Source organism: Manis pentadactyla, chromosome 8, assembly GCF_030020395.1.
Source record: "Manis pentadactyla isolate mManPen7 chromosome 8, mManPen7.hap1, whole genome shotgun sequence".
NCBI classification, from domain to species: Eukaryota; Metazoa; Chordata; class Mammalia; order Pholidota; family Manidae; genus Manis; species Manis pentadactyla.
This window is the reverse complement of record NC_080026.1, coordinates 62,631,013-62,654,854: the sequence shown is the minus strand read 5'-3', so window position 1 is coordinate 62,654,854 and position 23,842 is coordinate 62,631,013. Positions and strand designations below refer to the sequence as shown.

Genomic DNA, 23,842 nt, shown 5'->3' with positions numbered 1-23,842 from the left:
GTGCCTGCCACACAAGAGCACACCCTCAGAGGAGGAGCATGGCGGGTGAGCTTGCCAAACAGAAAGATACTTTGGGTTTCCGGATCTGGAAGCAAAGGCAGACACTTACCCCCAGATTCATGGACGACATAGAGTGCAAACTCACTGGGGCCATTCTCCACCTGCACAAGCAGTAATGGGTCAGAACAGGGATTTCTCGGGCAAGACAGAAAGGGGCCCCGGCAGTAACCACATCCAATAACACACGCGGGGGCCCCCTATCTCTCTGCTGAAAATCCCAGATGTCAGCCCAGAGGAGGGAACTGTGTCAGACCTTCTACTCAGGAGACCCGGGGAAGCTTGCACAGCCCTTGCTAGCTGTGTCAGCAAAGAACAGTTCCCAGCATCCAGGGCAGTGGCTCACCCGGAACTTGTTCAGCAGCAGGATGAGCACGTGCCTGGCTGTCATGGTGCTGTTGACCCTCACGTTCGTCACGGACCCATAGGCAGGAGTAAACACAGACGTCTGTGTAGGAAGGGGCACAGGTCAAGGCAGGGCCAGTGGGCACCACATGATGGGGAAAGCTGTGAATCTGGGTCTGGCAACACCTGGCTGGCTGACTCTAGAGTGGTGCATGTGAGCTGAGCCCATGACAGAGTGCACTTGGGGTGCTGGAGCAGCCTGTCCCCAAGGAGGGCCATAAACAGGTGCCTTCACAGCCTTGGGCCACACCCCACACTGAGGCACAGGGTCTTGGGGGTTCTCCACTGCATGGGACAACCGGTTCCCCCAAATACTCTCTGTCGAGCAAATCACCACGTGTGCATTTATTGTCCAGCTCAAAGTCCTCAAATCTGTTCACCTGCTCCATCCTCTGAGACGTGCCGGACTGAAGACCCCCATTTACACCGTATCTGCTTCCCAACTTTCCCTTCCAGTCTCAGCCCTTTTGGTCCATTCTCCACACTGCTGGCCCAAGGAACAAACTTTTGGGAACCTTGCACCTCAAAGTGTCTTGTGGACCAGATGTGTCAGCATATAGTCTGAGGCCCTCAGCCGACATCTGGATCAGGATCTGCCTTTTGAGGAAACACCTGGCCCTCTACCTGTGCAGTACAACTCGGGAAGCACTGTCTTAGAGCATGGCTCTCATCATAAATATCCAAGACTTCCTGCAGCCAACAGGGCCATGTGCAGCCCCTCTCTGACAAGCACATGCCATGTCAACCCTCCCCCAGCACTGCATGCCAGCCGCCGGCTTTTCCCCGGTGGAGCCCTGTACTCTTGCAGGCTCCTGCCTTTGCCCAGGCATGGTCTGTGGCTCAGCAGTCTGCATGAGCACCAGCTGGGAGGGAACTTGCAAGTGTTTTATCCTCAGCCTGACTGAATCCTTACAGTGGCCCTTTGAAGCACCTGTTTTGCTAGTCCCCTTTTCCTAAAAGGATACAGGAACTTGGAAAGGGTGAGTAGCTCATTGGGGTCACTCATCTAGAAAGAGCTGAGCCTCCAGGAACCCCATGCTTCACCCCAACAGCACTGTGGCTTCTCGGTCAATCTGACACTTGAGCTGAGCTCCTCTCCTTCCAAACAGAACTCAAATCCACATGTTCCCCAATGTGGTCCTAGCTCTGCCCTCTCCAGGATGTACCAGGGACATGAGGGACTTGCTCAGTGTCCCCAGGTGGCCCCCAAGTACCAGAGCCAGACACAAACCCAGACAGGCCTTCCACACAGTTGAGATGACTATGGGCTGTACGAGAGCCAGACTAGGCTTTTGGTTCCCAAGAAATATGAAATAGAAAGGCCAGGCTATTTCAGGAAGATGCAAGGTCTTGTCACAAGACATTGCTGGTGTTTCTTCTGCCTGAAGTCTGTTCTCAAGATGACACCCACCAGCTCCAAGGAGGAACAAGGTCCCATGGCTGCTTTCCCATCTCCAACCACTGTTTTCTCTGATAGGACCAATGATAAACACCTGATAAAACACTCTTTGCTCTCAAACGCATCTGAATCCACCAAGGAATAGTATTAAGTTTTACCCCGTCTGGAAATCATACCATCGTGACTGTGAATCAGAACAGTTGGGAAATGATTGGGTGAAGTAATAGTTCACGGTTCTAAGTAGTAAACCCAGAAAAACCCCAGGAAGGCAATTCTAGGAATTTCTTCTTTAGTTTTTGCCAGTGACTGGAGTCCTTTCTCTCCTGATGTTTAAGGACAGCGATTCTGAATCTATGTAGAGCAAGGTGAGAAAGTGAGCCCTTCACCTACCCAGGAGACGTGACTCAACTTCCCAACACACCAGTTCATGTCCTGGGAGGTTGTCAGTTTGCCTGGAGGGATGGATCCAGATTCTGCCAAGTAAATTTTGGGAGGACTGGGTGGCGGGCTGGTGTGTGGAGGGTGACAGGCTGAGGAGCCGCCCTTGGCAGGGTGGTGCCAATGGACATGAAAGGTTGTGAGGAAAGCCACTGCTGTTCATCTCTGCTCATTTCAAAGGCCACAGAGATTGCTCAGCCTCAATGTGACCCTGGGACATTTGCAATGACTCGAATAAGGTTTAATGGGTCAGACACACTGCTTGGAGATGAATATAGTGGGGTGAGTGCACTGAAGAAAAACCCCACTATTTGGACAAAAGCCTCCTTTTTAAGTCAGGAGAGCAAGTGAGAGGCTCTTGGAACCTTCTCCAGACCTTTTATTTAGAGAAAAAGTGGGAGGGACAGAGCTCCTGGCTTCTGTCAGAAGGCGACAAGAGAGACCTGGGGTGGTGTGTTGTCTAGGGGATTTATAGGCAGTTGAAAGACAAAGGGCTAGGGATGTACACCTGCTAAGTGGTCCCAAAATGTTTATCTTTGAAGAGACATTAAGTTTCTTATTAGTCTTCTGGGTTATTTACAAGAAATTTACTGTTCTGATTCCCTCCCAAGATAGCAGCTTCCTGGTCTGGGAGCATATCACTCAAGACTGCCTGCTTTGCTCCCAAGGTGGGCTGAGTTACTGTCTGTTTCCTAAAGAGTATGTTAAGAAACTTACTTTTTAACTAATTGGGTTTTAAAATACAATCTATCTTCAGGATAGAATCCTTCCTGTTTTTACTACATTGTTTTGGGCTTGCTTGTTAAATTGCCCAAGTTGCAAATCACTTAATTAGGGCTGGAGGAAGAAAAGCAGCACCTGGGTAAAGTCAGAAAAACAAGCTGGGCCCCCCAGCAGGCCAAAGCAAATCCCACAATGGATTATCTTGCTTTGTTTTTTCCAGAGTCCCTCACACTACAAATGCCTCCTTTTTGAGGAAGGTAGATCTAGAAAGAGCCTAAATCCACACAACTATTGTTTAAAAATTTAAAAATAATCCCTTACAGTTGCATATTGATATATGTTCAAATATTAGCAATTGGTGCCTACTTAACACTTTACAGGCTAAACTCCTTTTGAGCAATATTTAAAGAATACCCAAGTCAGACTGGATGATCTAAACCATTCTTAATCTCTGCTTAACTGCAGCCCTGCTTCCCCCACTGGAAGAGCCAGCAAAGGTAACCTGCTGTCACTCATTAACCCTTGCTAAATCCCAGCAGGATGGACACAGACCCTCATGTCAGGGAGTCCCCAAGCAGCCCAAAGGGTTCCTATGAGCTGCCCCGGGCCTCCCTTTCCCACTCTGTCCCCTGTCTGCCTTGAGTCCCCACCTCTCAGGAAGGGCAGCTGCTTGAGCTAGATTCAGACAGGCCTCCCAGCCCACAGGACAGGCCTGTCACATGACACTCCTTCCAGGGTCTCTCACAAATGCATGCTACTTATAAGAACAGCCACTTCTCCTTTTAGTTTGGCTTGTTTTGGGAACGATGTCTCTGGGGAAGGAGACTTTTCCTGAGGCCAGTACAATACATGCTTGGACCAAAGGCTAAGTGCTGGGAATCAGGCACAGTGAAGGTTCTCGAGGGCATAGAAACATGTGCCCAGGGCACAGCTCAACCCAGTGGGCAGGGCAAACTAGGACAGACTAACGCAGGCCTGGCTATGAGGCCCACAGCTGCCCTGCCATTGGGGCTGGTTCCCTGTGGCCTCGGCTTCAGGGCCCAGTCAGGGGGGCCTGGCTGGGACACCACCTTGTGGTTGTAGAAGTGCCCGTTGATGGAGAACCGGTGTCGCCAGATCCGCTGGGCATCGCCAGGAGCACAGTGCCTGGGACTCCTCCGGATCACCACACCAGCTGCATCGCTCCTGGTCCGCATCAGCTGTGGGGTCTCCTCTTCCTCCTCTAGGGGCTCTGAAGCCAGAAGCAGAGGAGGGGGTCAGGCTTGAGGGAGCAAAGTGGTGACAGAGGACTGCTGGGGCCCATGGTCAGGCTGTGCGTTGGCCTTCGCTCCCTGCAGCCTGGTGGCCGCACCACAGCAGATGGCAACCTGAATGCAGTTCCTGCGACGGATGCTGGGGCCCCACACAGGGGCATCCACTTTGTAGACAGGACAGGTGTCCCCAGGTAGGGTAACCTGTATTTCCAGGCCACTTGACAAGAAGCCTCTGGGCCTGTCTCTGGGCACCCAGGGCGAGTCTTGGGCCACCCCATCCCATCTCTGGGCCTCCCCTGCACTGTGCCTTTCACTGAGTGTACAGTGGAGGGCACAAAGGGGACAGACACAGATATGGGTCCCAGACCATGCGGAGGTGGTCCAGAGGACTGTGAGCCAGGGTGCTGTGCCCTCCGCCTGCACTCTCCCCTTCCATGAGGCAGTGTGCCGCAGGGGTGGGTACACCACTTCAAAGTCCCTCTGCGTGCCTTTCTCGGAGAGTGCACGACACTGCCTCAAACGGAGAGGGCATTTTGCAAGAGTTCCCCCTGAAAACAAATGTGCATTTCTACCCCACCAGTTATACTTCCAGGGTGGCAGCCATGAGCCAAGCCACCTCTTCCCAGGGTGAGCAAGACAGGGCCTGGTTAGCGTAAGGTGGCACTTACCTGAGCTGGCCCTGGAACTCTCTTCCCTGGCTGTGGGCTGGTCACCCTGCTCCTGGGCCGTGGCTCTGTCATCCTGGAGAGGTGGCTCCTTTCTGAAGAGAGACAATCCTGGCATTCAGGGAGCTGCTGGCAGGCAAGCAGCTCAGGTGGGAGAGAGGCTGGCTGCCTCTGGACAGGACATTACAGGGAAGCAGGGCAGTGCTGAGGCTGGGATCCATACAGAGCCAAAGTGAGATATTCAAAGAATAGCAAAGGATGGGCAGGGGGCTATCTGCTGAGAGGGGAGGAGCCTGCAGACCTCAGTGGCCGGAGTGTGGTTGTGTGGCACACACAGGGACATATGCAGTGCCTGGGCCTCCTAGGCAGCAGCCAATGCCCAGCAGGCTCTCTGGGCCTCCCTCTGGCTGGGACAGGGAAGTGCGGGTCTGGCAGGGGCAAACTCAAGGGGGCCTACCTCTGGGCCTTGGGGCGGGGGTTCTCCACCTGCCAGGAGGGATGGCCATGACGGAACCAGTCCCGTCACTCAGGGGCCAGGGAGGAGTGAGACCGCCAGGGGGCCCTGAGACCCTGCATCTGCACCTGCTCTCCGCTGGGGAGCAGGAACCATGCACTGTGATTTCAGCCTGTCTAAGGAGCCCATCCAAACTCTATGCCCAAAGTCTGTGTGGCTCAGAACTCACAACCAGTACCGAGGTACACGTGCAATGCAGCGGGTGTCAACACACTAAGTGACCTCAGAGCAAGTTTACTTGAATTTCGGAGGCGGAAAAGATTCTGAGTTTCTACCTCTTAGGTTTTATTAGGTGTAGAAGCAAGCAAAACTCAGCAGCTAGCTGCCCTAATTGGCAGCAGTGGGCAGGGCGGTGGTGGTGGCAAATGTCCATTAAGTAGTTAAGACAGGAAACCATTTCATTCCAACCAAAAAAATTTTTCCGACATTAAAGTAAATCTGGTATTAAATTCTGATAAATTGATAAAAGTAAATTCTGGACAAGAGGAGGCTCAATTTGTATGATCTTTTAAGATAGAACAGGGGCTGGGAACTGGCTGTCTTGCAGAGGGCACTGGGAGCCTGGGTGATGGGCTCCACAGGCTCCTTGCAGACAAGGTCCCCGTGTGAGTCTGAGGAACGCAAGTGGGGGTAATGGGAGCAGGGACACCCTTCAGGAGGGGAATGGCTTGGTGGTCACCTGGGAAGACCACTGTGGGAGGGGCTGCACAAGCCACAAGGCCGTGGGCAGCACAGGCTGAGGCTGGGTTACACTCCTGTGTTTGTGCCCCACACAGAGTGGGGCTCTGCCCCAAGGCTGAGAATCCCATCCCAGATGCACCCCAAACAGTAAGCTGGGGATGGGGTGTCACAAGGCCACCCGGACAACACTCACAGGTGGCAGCTGGGCCGTCCGGGTGTCCAGGAGGCTGAGAGCTGCACTCGCTCCCTGTCATCCTGTATCTGGAGCCGGATGGGCCGCCTCAGTCCCCAGGCAATGTTGAGGAGGCCCTCGATGATCAGAACCTCTTCTTCCTGCGGGGGACTCACACGGCTCAGCCTCCTTCTCCAGAGCAGCTGCCTCCAGGGGTCACCGTCGCCTTCCCTGACCTAGTCCAGGGGACTCCCGGCACCCGGAGCTGCCCACACCTTCTCTTTGGGGTCCTGTGCTCCCCTTGGGGAAGGCTGGGAGCTCAGCTGAGCCAGGTCAGGAGTCCCGGGGAACCCAGCTGTCAGCCAGCTGGCACATCCATAGTGGTGAGGAACCAGTTCAGAGAGCACGGCTGAACCCCAAACAGGGCAGCACCTCTCCACCCACCACTGTGCCGGGCCCCCAGGTCCCCAGACTGTACTGGGAACATGCTGAGGGCACTGGATTCCATGCCCACTGGAGCAGAGGTGGCTGCTGCCCCAAAGTGGGTCTCAGTCTCACCCCTCTCCCCAAGGTGTGTGGACGGCACGCTGCTCCCCTGCGCCCTGACTCTGTGGTCCTCATCCACAGGGGCCTCCAGAGCACCCTCAGCCAGCTCCCACTCACACCCCCAAGTTCCTGACTTCTTCTGACTCATTTCCGGCTCCTGTCTGTGTGCGTCCACCCCCAGGCTCTGGTGGCCAGCCCAGTCATCCCCACACAGGTGTCCCGCAGGCTGCTTCTCCTGTACCCCCCGAGCACTAGTCAGAAACCTCAGCTTTGCCCTTCCCTAGAGCCACGGTCCTCCAGCTACCCAGTCCTGATCTGCTCTGATGGGATTCCAGCAGTGAATATTAGACCTCATCTTCTCCTCGCCAGCTTGAGCACCACTTTAGATTCGCAAATTCCCTTTCTTTGGGTGGGTGCATTCAAAGCCTTGTGAACACAGGGGCCAGGTGGTAGACCTCCCTGTGCTCCTGGTGCTCGGTGTCAAGGCCATGGTTAACTAGCACAAGTTTAAAATTTCATCATCCAGAGGAAACAGTGCTACTGTTCAAGGCCATCAACATGCACATCACTTTCTGGGATGACCCTGCACTTTGCTGAAAAAGAAATCAAACAACACAAGCCCAGAGCTATTTTTGATGATCTCTGCCACCACACAGGTATGGAACCAGCCCTCCCTGTGAAGGAAAGCCCAAACTGATGCCCTGGAGTTGAAGGTCCCACAGGGATCGTAAGAAAACCCAAAGTGGGGTTCACTTGTTTTCTATTTTGGCTTCACTTGCCTGTCAGATGTGGGTGTATGGCTGGAGAGTCCCAGGCCCGCCCAGACCAGTGGCACAGCAGTCCCCGACTCAGCCCCTTGTCCCCAGTCCCAGAGCAATTCTTCCTGCCTCCCTGCCAAAGGGCAGGTCCCTTGAGCCTTCCCGTGCATCTGTGACAGCCTGGCCTCAGCATGTCCAGCCCCATGGTCCCTGCCCCAGTTGCAGCCTCTTTCCTTCCCTGAGGCATTAAACTGTCTCCTAAGCCCCTCAAGTAAGGGGCCACACCTGCTTCATCTCCCTCCATCCAGGCCTGGCATGGGCTGGTGGGCAGTGGGTCTCTCTAAATGAAGACCCAGAGGTATGTCCTGTACCCACAAGTTCCAGGCAGGCCACAGCTGGGCAGATAACTGGGCCTGAGAAATGCATGGTGCCAGCTGTTTACAGTTCTCCCAGGGCTGCCCACTGCACCCTCAGCCGCCTCTTGTCCAGCAGGGGCCACCCTGGGCATCCACAGCAGCTTCTGAGTGCTGCGCAGGGCCAGGACAGCTTCCAAAGCAGAAGCGACTGCTTCCTTCCATCCTTCTCGGAGGGAAATCCAACCACCATGCCAAGGTCCACTGACTTCCTCACATGTGGCCAGTAATGTGGACCCGTGAGCATGCCCACTCTCTCCCCAGGGGCTCTGTGCATGCTGCCCTATTGGCTCAGACCCCTGATAGCCACCCCTCCAGGGGCCCCTCCTGGTAGCTCTGCTGCATGGCAGCCACACTCCTGCAGCTGTTCCCAGAACCTGAAATTACTGCCCTCGTCCACTGAGTGTGTGCCCCCCTCATGAAAGGTAAGTTCCAGAGGCCAGGACTGTTTGCTGCTCTGTCCTCTGTGCCCACAGTAGCCTCTGTGTACAGAAGCACCAATTAGATACAAGCCAACAGTTCTCACTTGAAAGCACCACAGGTGGAAGAGGCAAGACCAGGCCCCTACAGGCTGTGCCTCACACAAGCCCTGGGAGCCCTGCCCAGGTGTGTCTGACATGTTGCCTAAGGCCCAGAGCTCTGCCAGACCAGCCCCAGGTCAGTGTCCTGGGGCCCTAGGGTGTGGACGGTGCTTCCAGGCAGTGCTGGCAGACATTAGGGCTGCCTGGGGAGCCTAGCAGAGCCCTGCCTCTCCTGCAGCCCAGGGTGGCCGGGAGTGGTGGTCACTCCTATCCCGCCTGTGGAGTGACCATCCCAGAGCCTCCCTCAGGCGCAAGCACGGGCTCTGGGGAGGCAGCGGGGCCAGGCCCCACCCACCTGTTTCCTCTGAGCCTTCCTGAGTGCTATTTTGGGCTCTCACGACAGTAACTGATGGCTGGTGGAAAGGCATAAAAGCAGCCTCCAGGCCTTGAGGCTCACTAGACAGCTCCATCCAGTAGGCGGTGACCCACCGTCCTCACGGCATCCTCACTCAATGTGGGCACCAGGCTCTGGTTGCGGGAGCCCGTTCCTCTGCCCTGAGCTTCCCGGGGACTGACCTTGCTTGTCCAGCAGCCCTGCTACCCCCAGGCCCTCTCAGCTACAGGTAAGAGACAGCAACTGCCCTGTGGTTTGAGATACAACAAAAAGGTTGTTGCTCTCCAAGGGCAGTTAGCTGGGACTCATGCAGCCTCACGGGGGTAAGAGACCAGGGGATGCAGTTGAGGGCAGTGAAAACAGGGACTCTATGCTCAAGAAGCAATTCACAGGAGGTGTCATTCCACGTGTTGTCACAACACCCCTCTTCCTGGGGATTCTCGCACCCACCTCATGGAGGAGTGAGTGGAGGAATGGAGAGGTGGCCTTGCCAAAGGCAGGTTGGGAATTGGCAGAGCCTGTTTGTAAACCCATTTCCCCTGACCCTGGTCTATTAGGCTGGGTCCTCTTATTTTTGTGGTTCTTAAGCAACAGGAATGACAGAATCTCAAACACAAGGCTTTTGATGTTCTCAGGAGGTAGCAGCCCAGGGGTCCGAGCCTGGTCTGGCATCTGCAGACTACAAGCTGCTCCCAGGCACAAGAGCCACCAGGCAGCCTCAGATGAGGGCGGGGACACAGGAGGGTGTCAGGACAGAACTCAGACCTTTAAGTCTGGCTCTCTGTCTACCGACAGGTAGCTGCTTCCTGGCATCCAGAAGCCATGAGGTCCCGGCTGCTGCTTTCAGAGGCCCACCTGCCCACAATTCGGGAGACCTCGGAGGAGATGCTGCCTGTGGGGACTGGGCAGGAACCCCCGGCCTCCCCCAGCCTGGATGACTACGTCAGGTCCATCTGTCAGCTGGCACAGTCCACCTCAGTGCTGGGTGTGCCCACAGCCAGGGGCCCATGCAGGTCCCTAGAGGACATCACCACCTACCTCAGGGGCCAGCAGCCTGCACTGCATGGGGCTGGTACTTCTGACCCCCTGCACTGCCTGTTCGGGGAGTCCCAGGGAAGGTGGCCAAGTAGGAGGGAACTGCCCAGGACGACTGGCCCCTCTGCTGAGTCCAGGGGCCCATGTGGACAGATGGACAGTAGCAAGGCTGGGGAGGCCTCCAGAGGGAGGCTCTGTGATGCCAGATCATCCAGGCACTTTCTGGCAAGACCATCGAGGGAATGGCACCAGGGCTCCCTGACTCCCAGGCAGACTGGCCGGGCTGCAGTCTCCCCCACAAGGTCCTGCCCCAGCAGCATCCTCAGAACTCTCTACCTGCACCTCCCAGTGATCCATGAACTCTGACACCTCCCCAGTAGAGCATGCTGCTCTGGTGCTGCCCCGCAGGTCTCCGGTTCATGGCAGCAGCCTGCCTCCACAGCGATCCCATGTGCACTGCTCCCTACAGGCTGACCGTCTTGGCGAGCTGCATAATGCCTCTATCCCCGGTGTTTTCATGAGTCAGGGGTTCTGACTTCTAGGCTGTTCTGACAAATAACTGGGATAAAATCCACATATGGGGCTGTGGTTACAAGACCACAAGGAGTAGCCATTATTGCTGAGGCTGTCTCTCAGGCGGGAAGTGAGTTTGGACTGAGCAGCGGAGACGGGTAGGCTGAACAAGGTCCCGGGCACCCCCAGGCCAGTCCCTCAGCCTCAAGCCACAGAGCCTGTGCTCCATGAGGCCTGAGAGAACACCAGTACTCTGCAGACGCACCCACTATGCTTTGGGGGGGCCTGTCCCTGGGGTGTCCTGGGGACCGCAGTTGGTCCAGCTCACAAGTCCTGTTGTGGCATCAGGAGAGGCCCCCATGCTGAGGGCCAAGAGAGCACCAGCACCAGGTCAGCCTGCGGGGTGCCAGACCCCGGCCAGGGGGCCCGTCCCCACCCCTCCCTGTCTGCACCTCAGCTATGGGGCCAAGTCCAGTGGAAAGGGCCCCACTCCTCAGACCTGTTCACAGCCTGGTGAATCCGTGTTCTTGGAGTCTCTGGCAGAGAGGTGAGCGTGGGGAATAGGGGAGGGGGAGGATCTCCTCAGAGAGGCAGGTGGGCATCAGAGGGCTCCAAAGGGCAGGCCTGAGGACCTGTCCTCCCTCTCACTGGGGCTGCGTGGGAGCTGGGTGACTTGGTCAGGGCAAAGGGGGCTGAGAAGAGAGGAGCCAGGAGATGGGTGGCTACCAAGTCCACACCTGCTTCCGCCCCCCCCCACTCCCTGCTCTGTGCACAGCAAACTCCTTCCTTCCTTTTTTTCTGTGGTGCTATTTTTAAATTGCTCTGGACTATAAAAATGTTTGTCCCCTTTCATGTGTTTTGTGGGGAGACAGAATGTAAAATATGTTTAAAAGGGTTTTAGTCAAGCAATTTACTATCTTATCTGTAAAATGGGGGTGCCAATGCCGGTCTTTCACACCCCACAGAGCACAGGAGCTGGCAGATGAGCTTACAAGCACCACACACAGATGTCTGCATCATCACAGCCTGCTGTATCTCTGCTCAGCTCACATCTGTGGCTCTCTGGCATCCGGCGAATAAGTACGGGGCATCCTGGAGCCCAAGAGCCCCTAGGAGGTAGTGGGGTCAGCCTACTGAGTGGGTGCCTGGCTGGGGGTGAACGGGCTGGGCTTTCTGGGTTCCCTTCTGTGAAGCAGCATGAACGGGGTCAGAGGGAGGCAATCGTGATAACATTGGCCAATTCCCCGGAGCTCAGAGACCTCGCTGTTGCATTTGGGGAGGTCAATGCAATGGGGAGCAGACCCTGGGCTCTGGGATCCTGTTAACATCCGCCAATAAGAAAGGAGTTAAGGCACCTTCAGAAGGTACTTAAAGAAAGCAATAAAGGGCTGGGGGAGGGGCTCCCATAGGACAGAACAGCCTGGAGGGCCGTCCTCGGGATGCAGGCCAGAAGAGCAGCGGCATTCTCCTCACGTCCACCACTGGAGTGGGGAAGGGACGCAGTGCCCCATCCAGAGAGCAGGCTGAGGACATGTCCACAGGCCACCACTCACTGGGGTCAGGGGCCTGTCAGCTCCCCATCATTCCTGACTGCAGGCCTGGGAGAAGGTGTCCATTATAGGAAGAGGATCCTGGGGACACACAGACCGTGGGTGAGGGGGCATAGATATGGTGGGCAGGGGGGACACAGAGACCAGGGTCCAAAGGGACACACAGATCAGGGCAGGGGGACAGAGAGACCACAAGTTGGGGGGCACAGAGACCACAGGCAGAAGGACACAGAGACCGGGGGTAGGGGGACATAGAGACCAGGGACAGGAGGACACAGAGACTGGAGGTAGGGGGTAAATAGAGACTGGGGGCAGGGAGGACACAGAGATTGGGGGCAGGGGGTGCACAGAGACCATGGGCAGGGGGGACGCAGACTATGGGTGGGGGCACACAGTGGCTGTGGGTGGGGTCCTGTGGTGGGTGGAGGGGGCGAGTGTGGTGTGTGTTGGGGCCACCAGGGCGTGCCTCCAGATGACTGAGCACAGAGTGTGAGACACAGGGACTGGCTTGGAGTTCTGTCTCTGGGGGTGCAGCTGTGGGGAGCCACCCAGGCTCCACCTAGGAGGTGGAGGCACTAGGGCTTGGATGGTTGGTGATGGGTTCAGCCCCTGGTTTCGGGTGATCCCCCGTTCTGTGCAGACACCAGCCTGCGCGGTTAAATATTTGCTGTCTTTAGAAAGCAGACTGTGCCCAGCAGCTCACACTTGTCATTGTCCTATAAGCACAGTCACCCAGAGTCATGGCCTACAACAGAGGGGGTGAGGGGGTGAGGGTTCTGGCTGCCTGTGCCAGGAAGCCCTCTGAGAGCTCAGGCTCCCTGGAAACACTGTCGCAGGGACGGCCCCTCCCAAGGACACACTCCCTCCGTCCAAGCTCTGGGGGTCTGGGGGCAGTGGGAGAGGCACACACACAGGGCCGTCAGGCCTGGTTGCTCCAGGGAGGCCCAGTGACAGTAGCAGGCCTCTGTTCCAGGGCCTGCATGGCTCCACGGGGGCATACCCAGTGAAGAGCCCCTGGGCAGCCTGACGGCACTGAGCTTGGGGGCCGAGGCTGGCAGCCAGCCCCACCCAGCAGCCTGTCCTGACTCCGTGTGGGCAGTGGTCTGTACTCAGGCCTGGGAGCCATGCTGGCACCTTTCACTTGCTGAGGGTCACCTTGGAGAGACAGGCATGGGAGCCTCAATCCCTGTCTGGAATATGGTCATTCCTCTTATATTACAATAAATGAAACAGGCAGGTGCCTGATGCCTATCTGTTCCCCACTCAGGGCCTGCCATGCCCAAGGGGAGGCGATGCAGGGGCAGTCCTGTAGCAGGTGCTGGAACCAGGAGACACGAGGCCTGGGAGGCGCAGGTCTGCTTCAAGAAATCAGGGGCTGGATGCCATGTGGTGGGGGGCATGGGAGGGCTTGGTGACCCAGGAATCAGCATCTCAGCATCAGAATGTCAGCCCCATGCCTGCAGCCTGACCCTATGGGAACAGCCACCTCCCAAAGATGCATACTGCCTCAGGCTGCAGGTCCCTGAGGTCCTTCCTGGCTCCAGGGAGGTCAGGCCCAATCCTCGTACCTTCATCAGGCCAGGAACAAGAAACCCACCAGTGGAGTGTCAACTCCCTACTACTGGGCACCTGCTCCCTGCTGCCATGTCCCCCACTTCTCCTCGTGGATGGTCCCATCATACACAGACACAGGGGACAGGCTTGGGGTTTCTCAGTCCTGTTCACCACACAGCTGGACCTACAGAGGGACTATCTTGGGGAATCCCAAGAGCCAAGACTGAACTCTTAGACTAGTGGTTCTAAAATGTGGCATTCATCAGAACCCCCTGAAGAGTTGTTAAAACACCAACAGGAGGAGACAGTTTCTGATTCAGCAGGCCTGGCAGAAGGAGAGTGGTAAGAATTCTCATTTCTAACCAGTTCCCAGGCAACATTGAAGCTGCTGGTATGGGGACCCCACAATGACAGTCACCCAGGTCTTAGGTCAACTCCTGAATGCCCAGAGCTGAGGAGCAGAGCCCAGCCAGACGACCCTACCCCATGCCTCCAGCACAAGAACTGAAATAAGTCCAACTCTTCACTTAGCACGGATCATAACGGCCACTTGCTGGCATGCAGGACTGTCCCTACTTGCTCCAGGCCTGCACCTGCTGGTATGTCATGATACCTATGCCAAGGTAAAATGTGCCTGCCATGACAGATATGGACCTGGCACTGGGGGCCTGCCATTCCAGTAAGAGACAGTGAAGCCAGAGATGGCAGAGTGGGAGAGGGGACAGAGCCCGGCTGGCAGCAGAATGGAGTTGGGTAAGGGTGGGTGGTAAGAGGGGTTGGAGGGGCCACTCTGCAGAGGGAGGAGGAGCGAAGGAGCAGGAAGCAGTACAGAGGGGGTGGGACCACGCAGGGAGGCAGACCTCAGGGAGGTGGAGCACAAGCCAGTGCAAGTCATCTCAGGGAGCCCAGCACTTCCTGGACTGGGAGCCAGCAGCTTCCCAACCCAGGCTCCCACCATGGGACCCTGGCCTGGCTGATGGGCACCACAGGGGCTAAGGTCCGCTGGTGGGTGGATTCCAGTCAGCCCTCCTTCCTACCACTGACTGGCAACCACAGCAGCCCAGAGCCGCCTGCACACAGGGCTCACCTCTGGCTGGTAATGCAGCAGGACATGCGGCTGTTAGAGTGGCCAAGGGAAGTAAGGACCAGTGAGCACAGTGGCCTCTGCGGGTCCCCAGGGCTTGAACTGCCTGCTTTTGCTCAATAGCAGAAGGGGACTCCCAGGCAGATGACCTTCACCAGACATGGACGGGTGGGAGAAAGTCCAGGAGCCAAGCTGATTTCCACCTCAGAAACCCCCTAAATAAAACCTCGCCATGATCAGACTCCCCAGTAGGCTAATAAACAAACAGGCAGACCAAGGTGGGGGCTTGGTGCCCTGAAGGGGATCTTGTGTGAAAGGTTCACAGGTCCTGTGTGGCATTAAGTCCAGGCCTGTCTGAGCTGCCACATGGGCAGCTGAGCAGGGGCTGCACTGCCTATCCCAGAGTCCGGCCACTGCCCAGGCTATGTCTGGCCTACAGACATGTTTTGTTGAGCCCACATAGTGTTTTAAGGTTTAGGAAATTCCAGGTATCTAACTTTGGAAAAATCATAAAGGGTCTGCCTGTACAGAGCCCATGATCCTGCCCCACAGTGAGAGGTTTGAGCTGCAGACGGGATGTGCTCTCCTGCGTTCTTCACTCCCATTGCCTGACCTGTCCCTGGCATTTGGACCTGCCCAGCCCTGTGAGCACCTTCTGGGGAGCTCTCTTCTCTCTCAAGGTTTCCTCTGGTCTTGCTTCTGATTGATAAGCACAGAGGCCACTTTCTGCTTTGACTGCCCTGTGAACCTGGGCCAGAGCCCTGTGCTGAGCCCCTACTTGTGCTGTGGGATGGGCAGAGAAAGAAGTGGGCTGTGCGATCCTTAAGATTTAAACTCTGATGTCCTGGCAGTTCACCTAGGGAGAGGTCCTAGACAGAAGGAGAGGATTTGCAAGGTGCTTTCCGCCTGCTCTGAACTTACAGGGACACTCTGAGCCTCAGCACCCCTCACAGAACCTTAGAGGAGGGATCCTGGCAACTGGTAACATGGCCCTCAACTCAGAGGATGGGTGACCTTATAATCATTATGCAAACTGGGGCACTTCTGAGAGAGAAGCAGGTGGCCTTAATAATGACCCTAGGATAACAGGCGCAAACCAGGACTGTGATATGTGGCAGACCGATGAATAAAGGAGAGATGCAGGCCTTACCTCTCGGTGTCTTAGCTGAAGACTTCGGCCCTCGTGGTAGCAGTTGTAGGTCTTCAGCAGGCTTAAGAGCTCTGACCTAAAGAGGTAAAGATGCACACATCCTCTTGGGGTGTGCTGGGGCCTCGGATAAGGCACTTGGCTTTACTGGCCTCGGTTTCCTCATTTGTAAAATGGGCCTAACATACATTTTGCCAGTCATACATAATCAGTTTAGAGACTGGGCTCTGCCATCAGACACCTGCCCTTTAGTCTTCTCAGGGTTTTCACATCAGCCCTTTGGAAGCCGGAGTGGGAGGGCCGAAAAGGAAGCAAAACTCACATAGTTGGGCCCTCATCCTCTATCTCTAGATGTTTGGACATTTCCACTATTACAGATAAGATTCCCTGATACATTTCCTGTACTTTACCTCTGAGCTACCACCTCAGAATAAGCTGCCTGGGCTTGGATTATCAGCATTTTAAAGATTTTCTTTCCCTCACATTACTTCCTATGAGCGGCTGGTGTGGCTGCTGCGGGGGCACCAGGAGTGGGGTCTGCCTCTTCCTGACTTTCTGGAGGATGATCAGGTTGAAGGTGACAGCTGTGAGAATGACATCCTAAAAGGCTGAGGAGGCATTTGCCCAGTGTTTTCTCCCCAGAATAAAGGAAAGCTCAGGCTTGTCTCTAAGCTGATGTGTGGCAGAGAGAAGATGAGGAGAGTGCCCTGCACCCAGGTGGGACTCCAGCAGGTGTGACATGCAAGCCACACCTATGACTGTCAATCTTCTAGTAGCCATGCTACAAAGGAAAATGAAATAGGTGAAATTAGTCTGAATAACACATTTTACTGTATGGCACAATAAAGCTAAAGTATTATCATGTCAACATGTAATCAATATAAAAATTATTAATGAGATTGTGTTCACTAATTTGTTTTTCAATAAGTGTTTGCTAACTGGAAGGTCTGTTATATTAACTACACCTCTCCAGCCACATGTCATGGCTCAGCAGCCACACGTGGCTGATGACCCCACTCCTGGACAGGGATGCTCCAGAACCCTTTCCTGTTGGCAGTATTCCCTTACTGGCATGAGAGGACCTCAGGGTGTGGAAGAGCAAATGCCACTGTGGTGCTGTGGTGTGCTGCCCACGTGTGACACAGGGGGATGGCAACTGACAGAGGAGGTGACTCACAACTTGATGGCATCAACAAAGCAGGATTCAATATTGCATGTTCACTGTGCTTACCACTGTATAAATGCTGAATATAGAATCATTACGACACATATATATGAAATTAAACATGTGATAGTTGTTATTATGCATATTATAATTACAATTCGTATTGTCCTTTGTAGAGTTTAAATAAGGAAAATGATGGTATGGGCAGCATGGAGAAAAAAAACAATGGAATGCTGTCTGTTTTCTCAGGGCTTTAATAGGAGGATCCCTGGGTCTGGTCCTCAGCAAAAAACTAGTCCATTTCAAGAAGCCTGGCTTGTCTGCAGGATGGCAGATAGCTGTCCAAATTTAGAAAATATTTGAACTCTGGACTCAGAAAGGAAGATAAAAAGAAACATGTACTTTTCTTTAGTTCAGAAATGAATTAGAAAAAGGATTCTAAATGTTTCTTATGATGAGACAGAAAGTAAATAAAAATAAGCAAAGTTAAGAATCATCATGTCATAAATATACTTTTTCAATAAAAACTCAAAACCAGTTTGAGGGACACTTTTCCCTGAACTGTTTAACACAATAAGATTATTAATTGGGCCCAAAGAGGAGGGGGTCTAAACCATGACCTGAAGAGACCCTCATTCTTCAAAGAGACAGGCTTCAGAAAGAAGTGTCCCAGCCATAGCTGATCTATCTAGCACAAAGGAAGAAACCCAGAAACCCAGACAAAATGAGGAGGCAGAGGAATATGTCCCAAACAAAAGAACAAGATAAAACACCAAAAAAAAAGGACTTAAGTAGAGATTAGCAATCTTCCTAATAAAGAGTTCCAAGCAACAGTCATAAAGATGCTCACCGAAATGGAGAAAAGAATTAATAATTTGACAAAGAACTTTGACAAGAACTTTGACAAAGAGATAGAATATATGAAGAAGAGCCACTCAGAGGTGAAGAATACAGTAACTGAAATGAAAAATACAATAGAGGGAATGAAGAGCACACTGCTGGAAGTAGAGGAAAGAATCATGGTGATGTAAGATAGGGAGCAGCAGAGTAACCAAGCTGAGGAACAGAGGGAAAAAGAATTTCTAAAAATGAGAAGATTCTAAGAGAGCTGTGTGACAACTCCAAACAAAACAATATTTGTATAATTAGGGTCCCAGAAGGAGAAGAGAGAGAAGAAAGAGTAGAAAGTCTCTCTGAAGAAGTAGTAGCTGAAAACTTCCCCAATATGGGGAAGGAAACAGACTTCCAGGATCTGGAAGCTCGGAGAAGCCCTACCAAGAAGAACCCCAGGAAGACAACACCATGACATATAATAATTAAAATGGCAAAGGTTAAAGGTAAGAAGAATCTTAAAAGCAGCAAGATAGAGGCAGACAGTTACCTATGAGGGAAAGTCCATAAGGTTATCAGCAGATTTCTTAGCAGAAATTTTACAGGCCAGAAGGGAGTGGCATGAAATAATCAAAGAATTGAAAAGGAAGACACTACAGCAAAGAATTCTCTACCCAGCAAGGTTTGCATTCAGAGTTGAAAGAGAGATTAAGTTTCTCAAATAAATGAGAGCTAATAGAATTCACCACCACTAAACTGGCCTTATAGGGTATATTAAAGGGACTTCTGTAGATGGAAATGTTCTTAAGCCTAAACATTTTTATCAGTGGTAATATCCCCTATAATAAAGGTAGTAGACCAATTACTTATCAAACAAGTATAAAGTTAAAAAACAAAAGTAGTAAAGTCAGCTATACACAAAGCTAGTCAAAGGATACACAAAAGATGCAGATTATGACATCTTGTACATAAAGTGTGGATGAGGAAGAAGAATTAAAAAGGGGTACTTTTAGTGTTCAAAATCGAGTGGCCATCCACTTCATGTAGGCTGCTATATATTTTGGAAACTATCTATGAATCTTATGGTGACCACAAAACTAGAGGCTGTAACAGATACACAAACATTTTTAAAAAAGAATCTAAGTCTAACACTGAAGAAAACCATCAAATAGCAAAAGAAGAGTGTAAGAGATGAAGAAAGGAACAGAGAGAAAAAACAAAAAAAAACAGAGACAATTAATAAAATGGCAATATGTACATACCTATCAATAATTACCCTAAATTTAAGTAGACTGAATTCACCAATCAAAAACATAGGGTGGCAGAATGGACAAAGAAACAAGACCCATCTATTTGCTGCCTAAGGGAGACTCAAGTCTGATCAAACAACAAACAGACTGAAATTGAAGGGATGGAAAAAGATATTTCATGCAAATAAAAGGGAGAAAAAAGCAGCAGTAGTGGTCCTTACATCAGACTAAATAGACTTCAAAACCAAGAAAGCAAAAGAAACAAAAGATGTTACATAGTGATAAAAGGATTAGGTTAACAAGAGGATATAACAATTGTAAATATCTATGTACCCAACATAGGAGCACCTAAGTATGTAAAACAAATACTAACAGAACTAAAGGCGGAAACAGACTGTAACTCAATCATATTAGGAGATTTTAAAACCCCACTTACATTAATGGACAGACCAACCAGACAAAAAATAAAGAAGGAAACAGAGGCATTGAACAACATATTAGATCTGATGCACTTTGAACAGATATATACAAAATATTCCACCCAAAAGCAGTAGGATACACGTTTTTCTCAACTGCACATGGAATGTTCTCCAGAATGTATCACATATTAGGACACAAAAAGAACCTCAATAAATTAGAAAAGCCTGAAACTGCATCAAGCATCTTTTCAAATCACAATGATATGACACTAGAAATAAACCATACGAAGAAAATAAAAAAACTCACAAACACATGGAGGCTAAACAACATGTTTTTGCATGATCAATGGATCAATAAACAAATCAAAGGGTAAATCAAACAATACATGGAGACAAATGGGAACAGAAACATAAGAGTTCAAAAGATGTGGGATGCCGCAAAAGCAGTTCTAAGAGGGGCAGTTCTAAGAGGGAAGTACATAGCAATACAGGCCCACCTCAAGCAATGAGAACAATCCCAAATAAACGAACTAAACTCACAACTTATGGAACTAGAAACATAAGAATAAACAAAACCCAAAGTTAGTAGAAGGAAGGATATAATAAAGATCAGAATAGATATAAATAATATAGAGAACAAAAAATCAATAGAAAAAAAGTCAAAGAAACTAAGAGCTGGTTTTTTGAGGAGAAAAACAAAATAGACAATCCCCTAGCCAGATGTATCAAGAAAGAGAGGACACAAATAAATAAAATCAGAAACAAAAAAGAAGTTAAAACTGACACCACAGAAATTCAAAGAACTTAAGAGAATTCTATGAAAAGTTATATGCCAATAAGTTGGACACCCTAGAAGAAATGGACAAATTTCTAGAAATGTACAATCTTTCAAGACTGACCCAGGAAGAAACAGAAAATCTGAACAGACCAATCACCAATAACAAAATTGAATTGGAAATCAGAAAACTCCCAATAAACAAAATCCCAGGGATAGATAGCTTCATAAATGAATTCCACCAAACATTTAAAGAAGAACTAAAACCTGCACTTCTTAAAGTATTCCAAAAAACAGGAGATGAGGGAATACTTACAAACTGATTCTATGAGGCCAGCATCACTTTAATACCAAAATTAGACAAGGACAATATGAAAAAAAAAATTATACACCAATATCCCTGATGAACATAGATGCAAAAGTCAACAAAATGCTAGGAAACCAAAGTCAAAAATACATCAAAAGGATCATCCATCATGACCAAGTGGGATTTATTCCACGGATGCAAGGATGGTACAATATTTATAAATTAATCAATGACATACACATTAACAAAAGGAAAGACAAAAAACCATATGATCATCTCCATAAATGCTGAAAGCATTTGACAAAATTCAACATCCAGTCATGATAAAATCTCTCAACAAAACAGGTATAGAGGGAAAATACCTCAACATATCAAAGGCTATATATGACAAACCCAAAGCTAACATCATACTCAATGGTATAAAAAGTTGAAAGCTTTTCCTCTAAGATCAGGAATGAGACAAGGATGTCCACTATTGTCACTTTTATTCAACATAGTACTGGAGATCCTAGCCATGGCAATCCAAAAAGATAAAGGGATAAAAGAAATCCAAATTGGTAAGGAAGAAGTAAAACTTTCACTATATGCAGATCATGATACTATATATAGAATAACCCTAAGGACTCCACCAAAAAGCAATTACAACTAATAAGTGCATTCAGCAAAGTTGCAGGATACAAAATCAATATGCAGAAATCTGTTGCATTCCTATAACAACAAACTAACAGAGAAATCAGGAAAACAATTCCATTTACAATTGCATCAAAAAGAATAAAATACACAGAAATAAACATAACCAAGGAGGTGAAAGACCTGTACTTTGAAAACTATAAGACCCTATGAAAGAAACTGAAGACACAAGTAAATGGAAATCTACCCCATGTTCATGGATATGATGAATTAATATTGTCAAAATGGCCATCCTGCCCAGAGCAATTTACAGATTCAATGCAATTCTTATGGAAATACCAATGGTATTTCTAAATGACTCGAGCAAATAATCCTAAAATTTATATGGAATCACAAAAGACCCAGAATATCCAAAGCAACCTGGAGAAAGAAGAAAAAAGCTGAAAGTATCATGCTCCCTGACTTCAAGCTATACTACAAACCTACAGTCATCAAAACAGTACAGTACTGGTGCAAGAACAGACCATAGATCAATGGAACAGAATATAGAGCCCAGAAATAAACCCATCTATATATGGTCAATTAATATATGATAAAGGAGGCATGAATATACACTGGGGAAAAGACAGCCCCTTCAATAAATGGTGTTGGGAAAACTGGACAGCTACATGCAAAAAAAGAAACTGGATTACTGTCTAACTCCATACACAAAAGTAAACTCAAAATGGATCAAAGAGCTGAATGTAAGACATGAAACTATAAAACTCTTAGAAGAAAACAGGCAAAAATCTTTGCACATAAGCATAACTAATTTTTTCTGGATATGTCTTCCAAGGCAAGGGAAACAAAAGCAAAAATAAACAAGTGGGGTATATCAAACTAAAATCTTCTGTACAGCAAAGCAAACCATTAACAAAACAAAAAGGCAATCTAACATACTGGAGAATATATTCATAAATGATTCATTTAATGGGATGTGAACATCCAAAATATATAAGGAATCCATACAACTCAACACCAAAAAAATCAAGTAACTCAATTAAAAAGTAGGTAGAAGACTTGTTGCAAAGAAGACAGACACATGGCCCACAGGCATATGAAAAGATGCTCCACATCAATAATCATCAGGGAAATGCAAAAATCAAAACCACAATGACATATCACCTCACACCAGTCAGAATGGCCACTATCTGAAAGACAGAAACAAGTTTTGGCAAGGATGTGGAGAAATGAGAACCCTCCTACACTGTTGGTGGTAATGTCAGTTGGTGCAGCCACTGCGGAAAGCAGTATGGAGGTTCTTCAAAAAACTAAAAACAAGAGAGAACCAAGATGGCAGCGTGAGTAGAGCAGCGGAAATCTCCTCCCAAAACCACACACATTTTTGAAAATACAACAAATACAACTCTCCCTAAAAGAGAGACCAGAAGACACAGAACAACAGCCAGACTACACCCACACCTGTGAAACCCAGCGCCTCACAAAGGGGGTAAGATACAAGCCGCGGCCCAGCGGGACCTGAGCGCCCCTAACCCCAGCTCCCGGCGGGAGGAGAGGAGTCGGAGCAGGGAGGGAGAGGGAGCCCAGGACTGCTAATCACTCAGCCCCAGCCATCCGCACCAGAGCGAAGAGACACAGTGCATGCGTGGGGTGCTGGAAACTAGGGAAACAGGACAGTAAGACCTGTGAGAAGGTCCCCGCAGCCAGTGCACCAGGGACAAAGAAAAGCGAGTGCTTTTTGAAAGTCTTAAAGGGACAGGACCCCACAGCTGGACAGAAGTGCCCTGGGACACCTAGCCCAGCAGCAGGGAATCCTGGGGAACTCTGGGCACCCGAACCCCCGCAGCACAGCTCGGAGGCCCCTCACTGCGATAAACAGCCTCCTACCTGTTCCCCCTCTGACGCGGCCTCGCCATATTGGAGCAGCAGCCTGAGGCAGGCCAGGCCCACAGCAACTGCAGAGCTAAATAAACTCCATAGCGGCCGGGCAAGATCAGAAGCCCTGTCTGCAGGCAACTGTCCAGCACAAGCTGCTAGAGGCCACTGTTCTCCCAGGAGAGGAAGGCCACAAGCTGGCAAGAAGGGACTTTCTCTTACCCAACAAACGAGCCAGCTCCCCACAAATATATCTATCGCCATGAAAAGGCAGAAGAAATTGATACAGACAAAGATCACAGAGGCAAACCCTGAGAAGGAGATAGAACTAACCAGTCTTCCTGAAAAAGAATTAAAAATAAAGCTCATAATCATGCTGATGGAGCTGCAGAGAAATATGCAAGAGCTAAGGGATGAAGTCTGGAGGGAGATTACAGATGTCCAGAGGGAGATTACAGAAGCGAAACAAACTCTGGAGGGATTTATAAGCAGAATGGATAAGATGCAAGAGGCCATTGATGGAACAGAAACCAGAGAACAGGAACACATAGAAGCTGACACAAAGAGAGATAAAAGGATCTCCAGGAATGAATCAATATTAAGAGAATGTGTGAACAATCCAAAAGTAACAATATCCGCATTATAGGGGTACCAGAAGAAGAAGAGAGAGAAAAAGGGATAGAAAGTGTATTTGAAGAAATAATTGCTGAAATCTTCCCCAAACTGGAGGAGGAAATAGTCAATCAGACCATGAAAGTGTACAGAACT

At 50.5% G+C, this 23,842-nt stretch overlaps 2 protein-coding genes across 7 annotated transcripts in view; one reads left to right on the top strand and one right to left on the bottom strand.

The window, feature by feature from the left end:
• The window catches only part of RASSF4 (Ras association domain family member 4), a 38,650-nt gene that overhangs the window by 3,317 nt on the left and 11,491 nt on the right, over window positions 1-23,842 (bottom strand). For all 4 annotated transcript variants that reach the window (XM_057505808.1, XM_057505809.1, XM_057505806.1 and 1 more), the window contains exons 3-8: window positions 15,826-15,901; window positions 6,329-6,468; window positions 4,944-5,035; window positions 4,093-4,253; window positions 404-505; window positions 110-161 (exon numbers count right to left, since the gene is read on the bottom strand). In XM_057505808.1, the coding sequence (XP_057361791.1) occupies window positions 110-161; window positions 404-505; window positions 4,093-4,253; window positions 4,944-5,035; window positions 6,329-6,468; window positions 15,826-15,901 (623 nt within the window). The remainder of the gene's footprint in view (window positions 1-109; window positions 162-403; window positions 506-4,092; window positions 4,254-4,943; window positions 5,036-6,328; window positions 6,469-15,825; window positions 15,902-23,842) is intronic.
• DEPP1 (DEPP autophagy regulator 1) overlaps window positions 8,606-23,842 on the top strand; it is a 32,533-nt gene continuing 17,296 nt past the window's right edge. Inside the window, exons 1-2 of one of the 3 annotated variants that reach the window (XR_005029501.2) lie at window positions 8,606-9,168; window positions 16,465-16,719. Coding sequence is in view for 1 of the 3 variants with exons in the window: in XM_036908765.2 (XP_036764660.2) it covers window positions 9,762-10,340 (579 nt within the window). In the remaining 2 variants the exon portion in view is untranslated. Of the gene's footprint in view, window positions 9,169-9,734; window positions 10,553-16,464; window positions 16,720-23,842 lie in introns of those variants that run through there. The other 2 variants (XM_036908765.2, XR_005029503.2) reach the window with 2 other exon arrangements.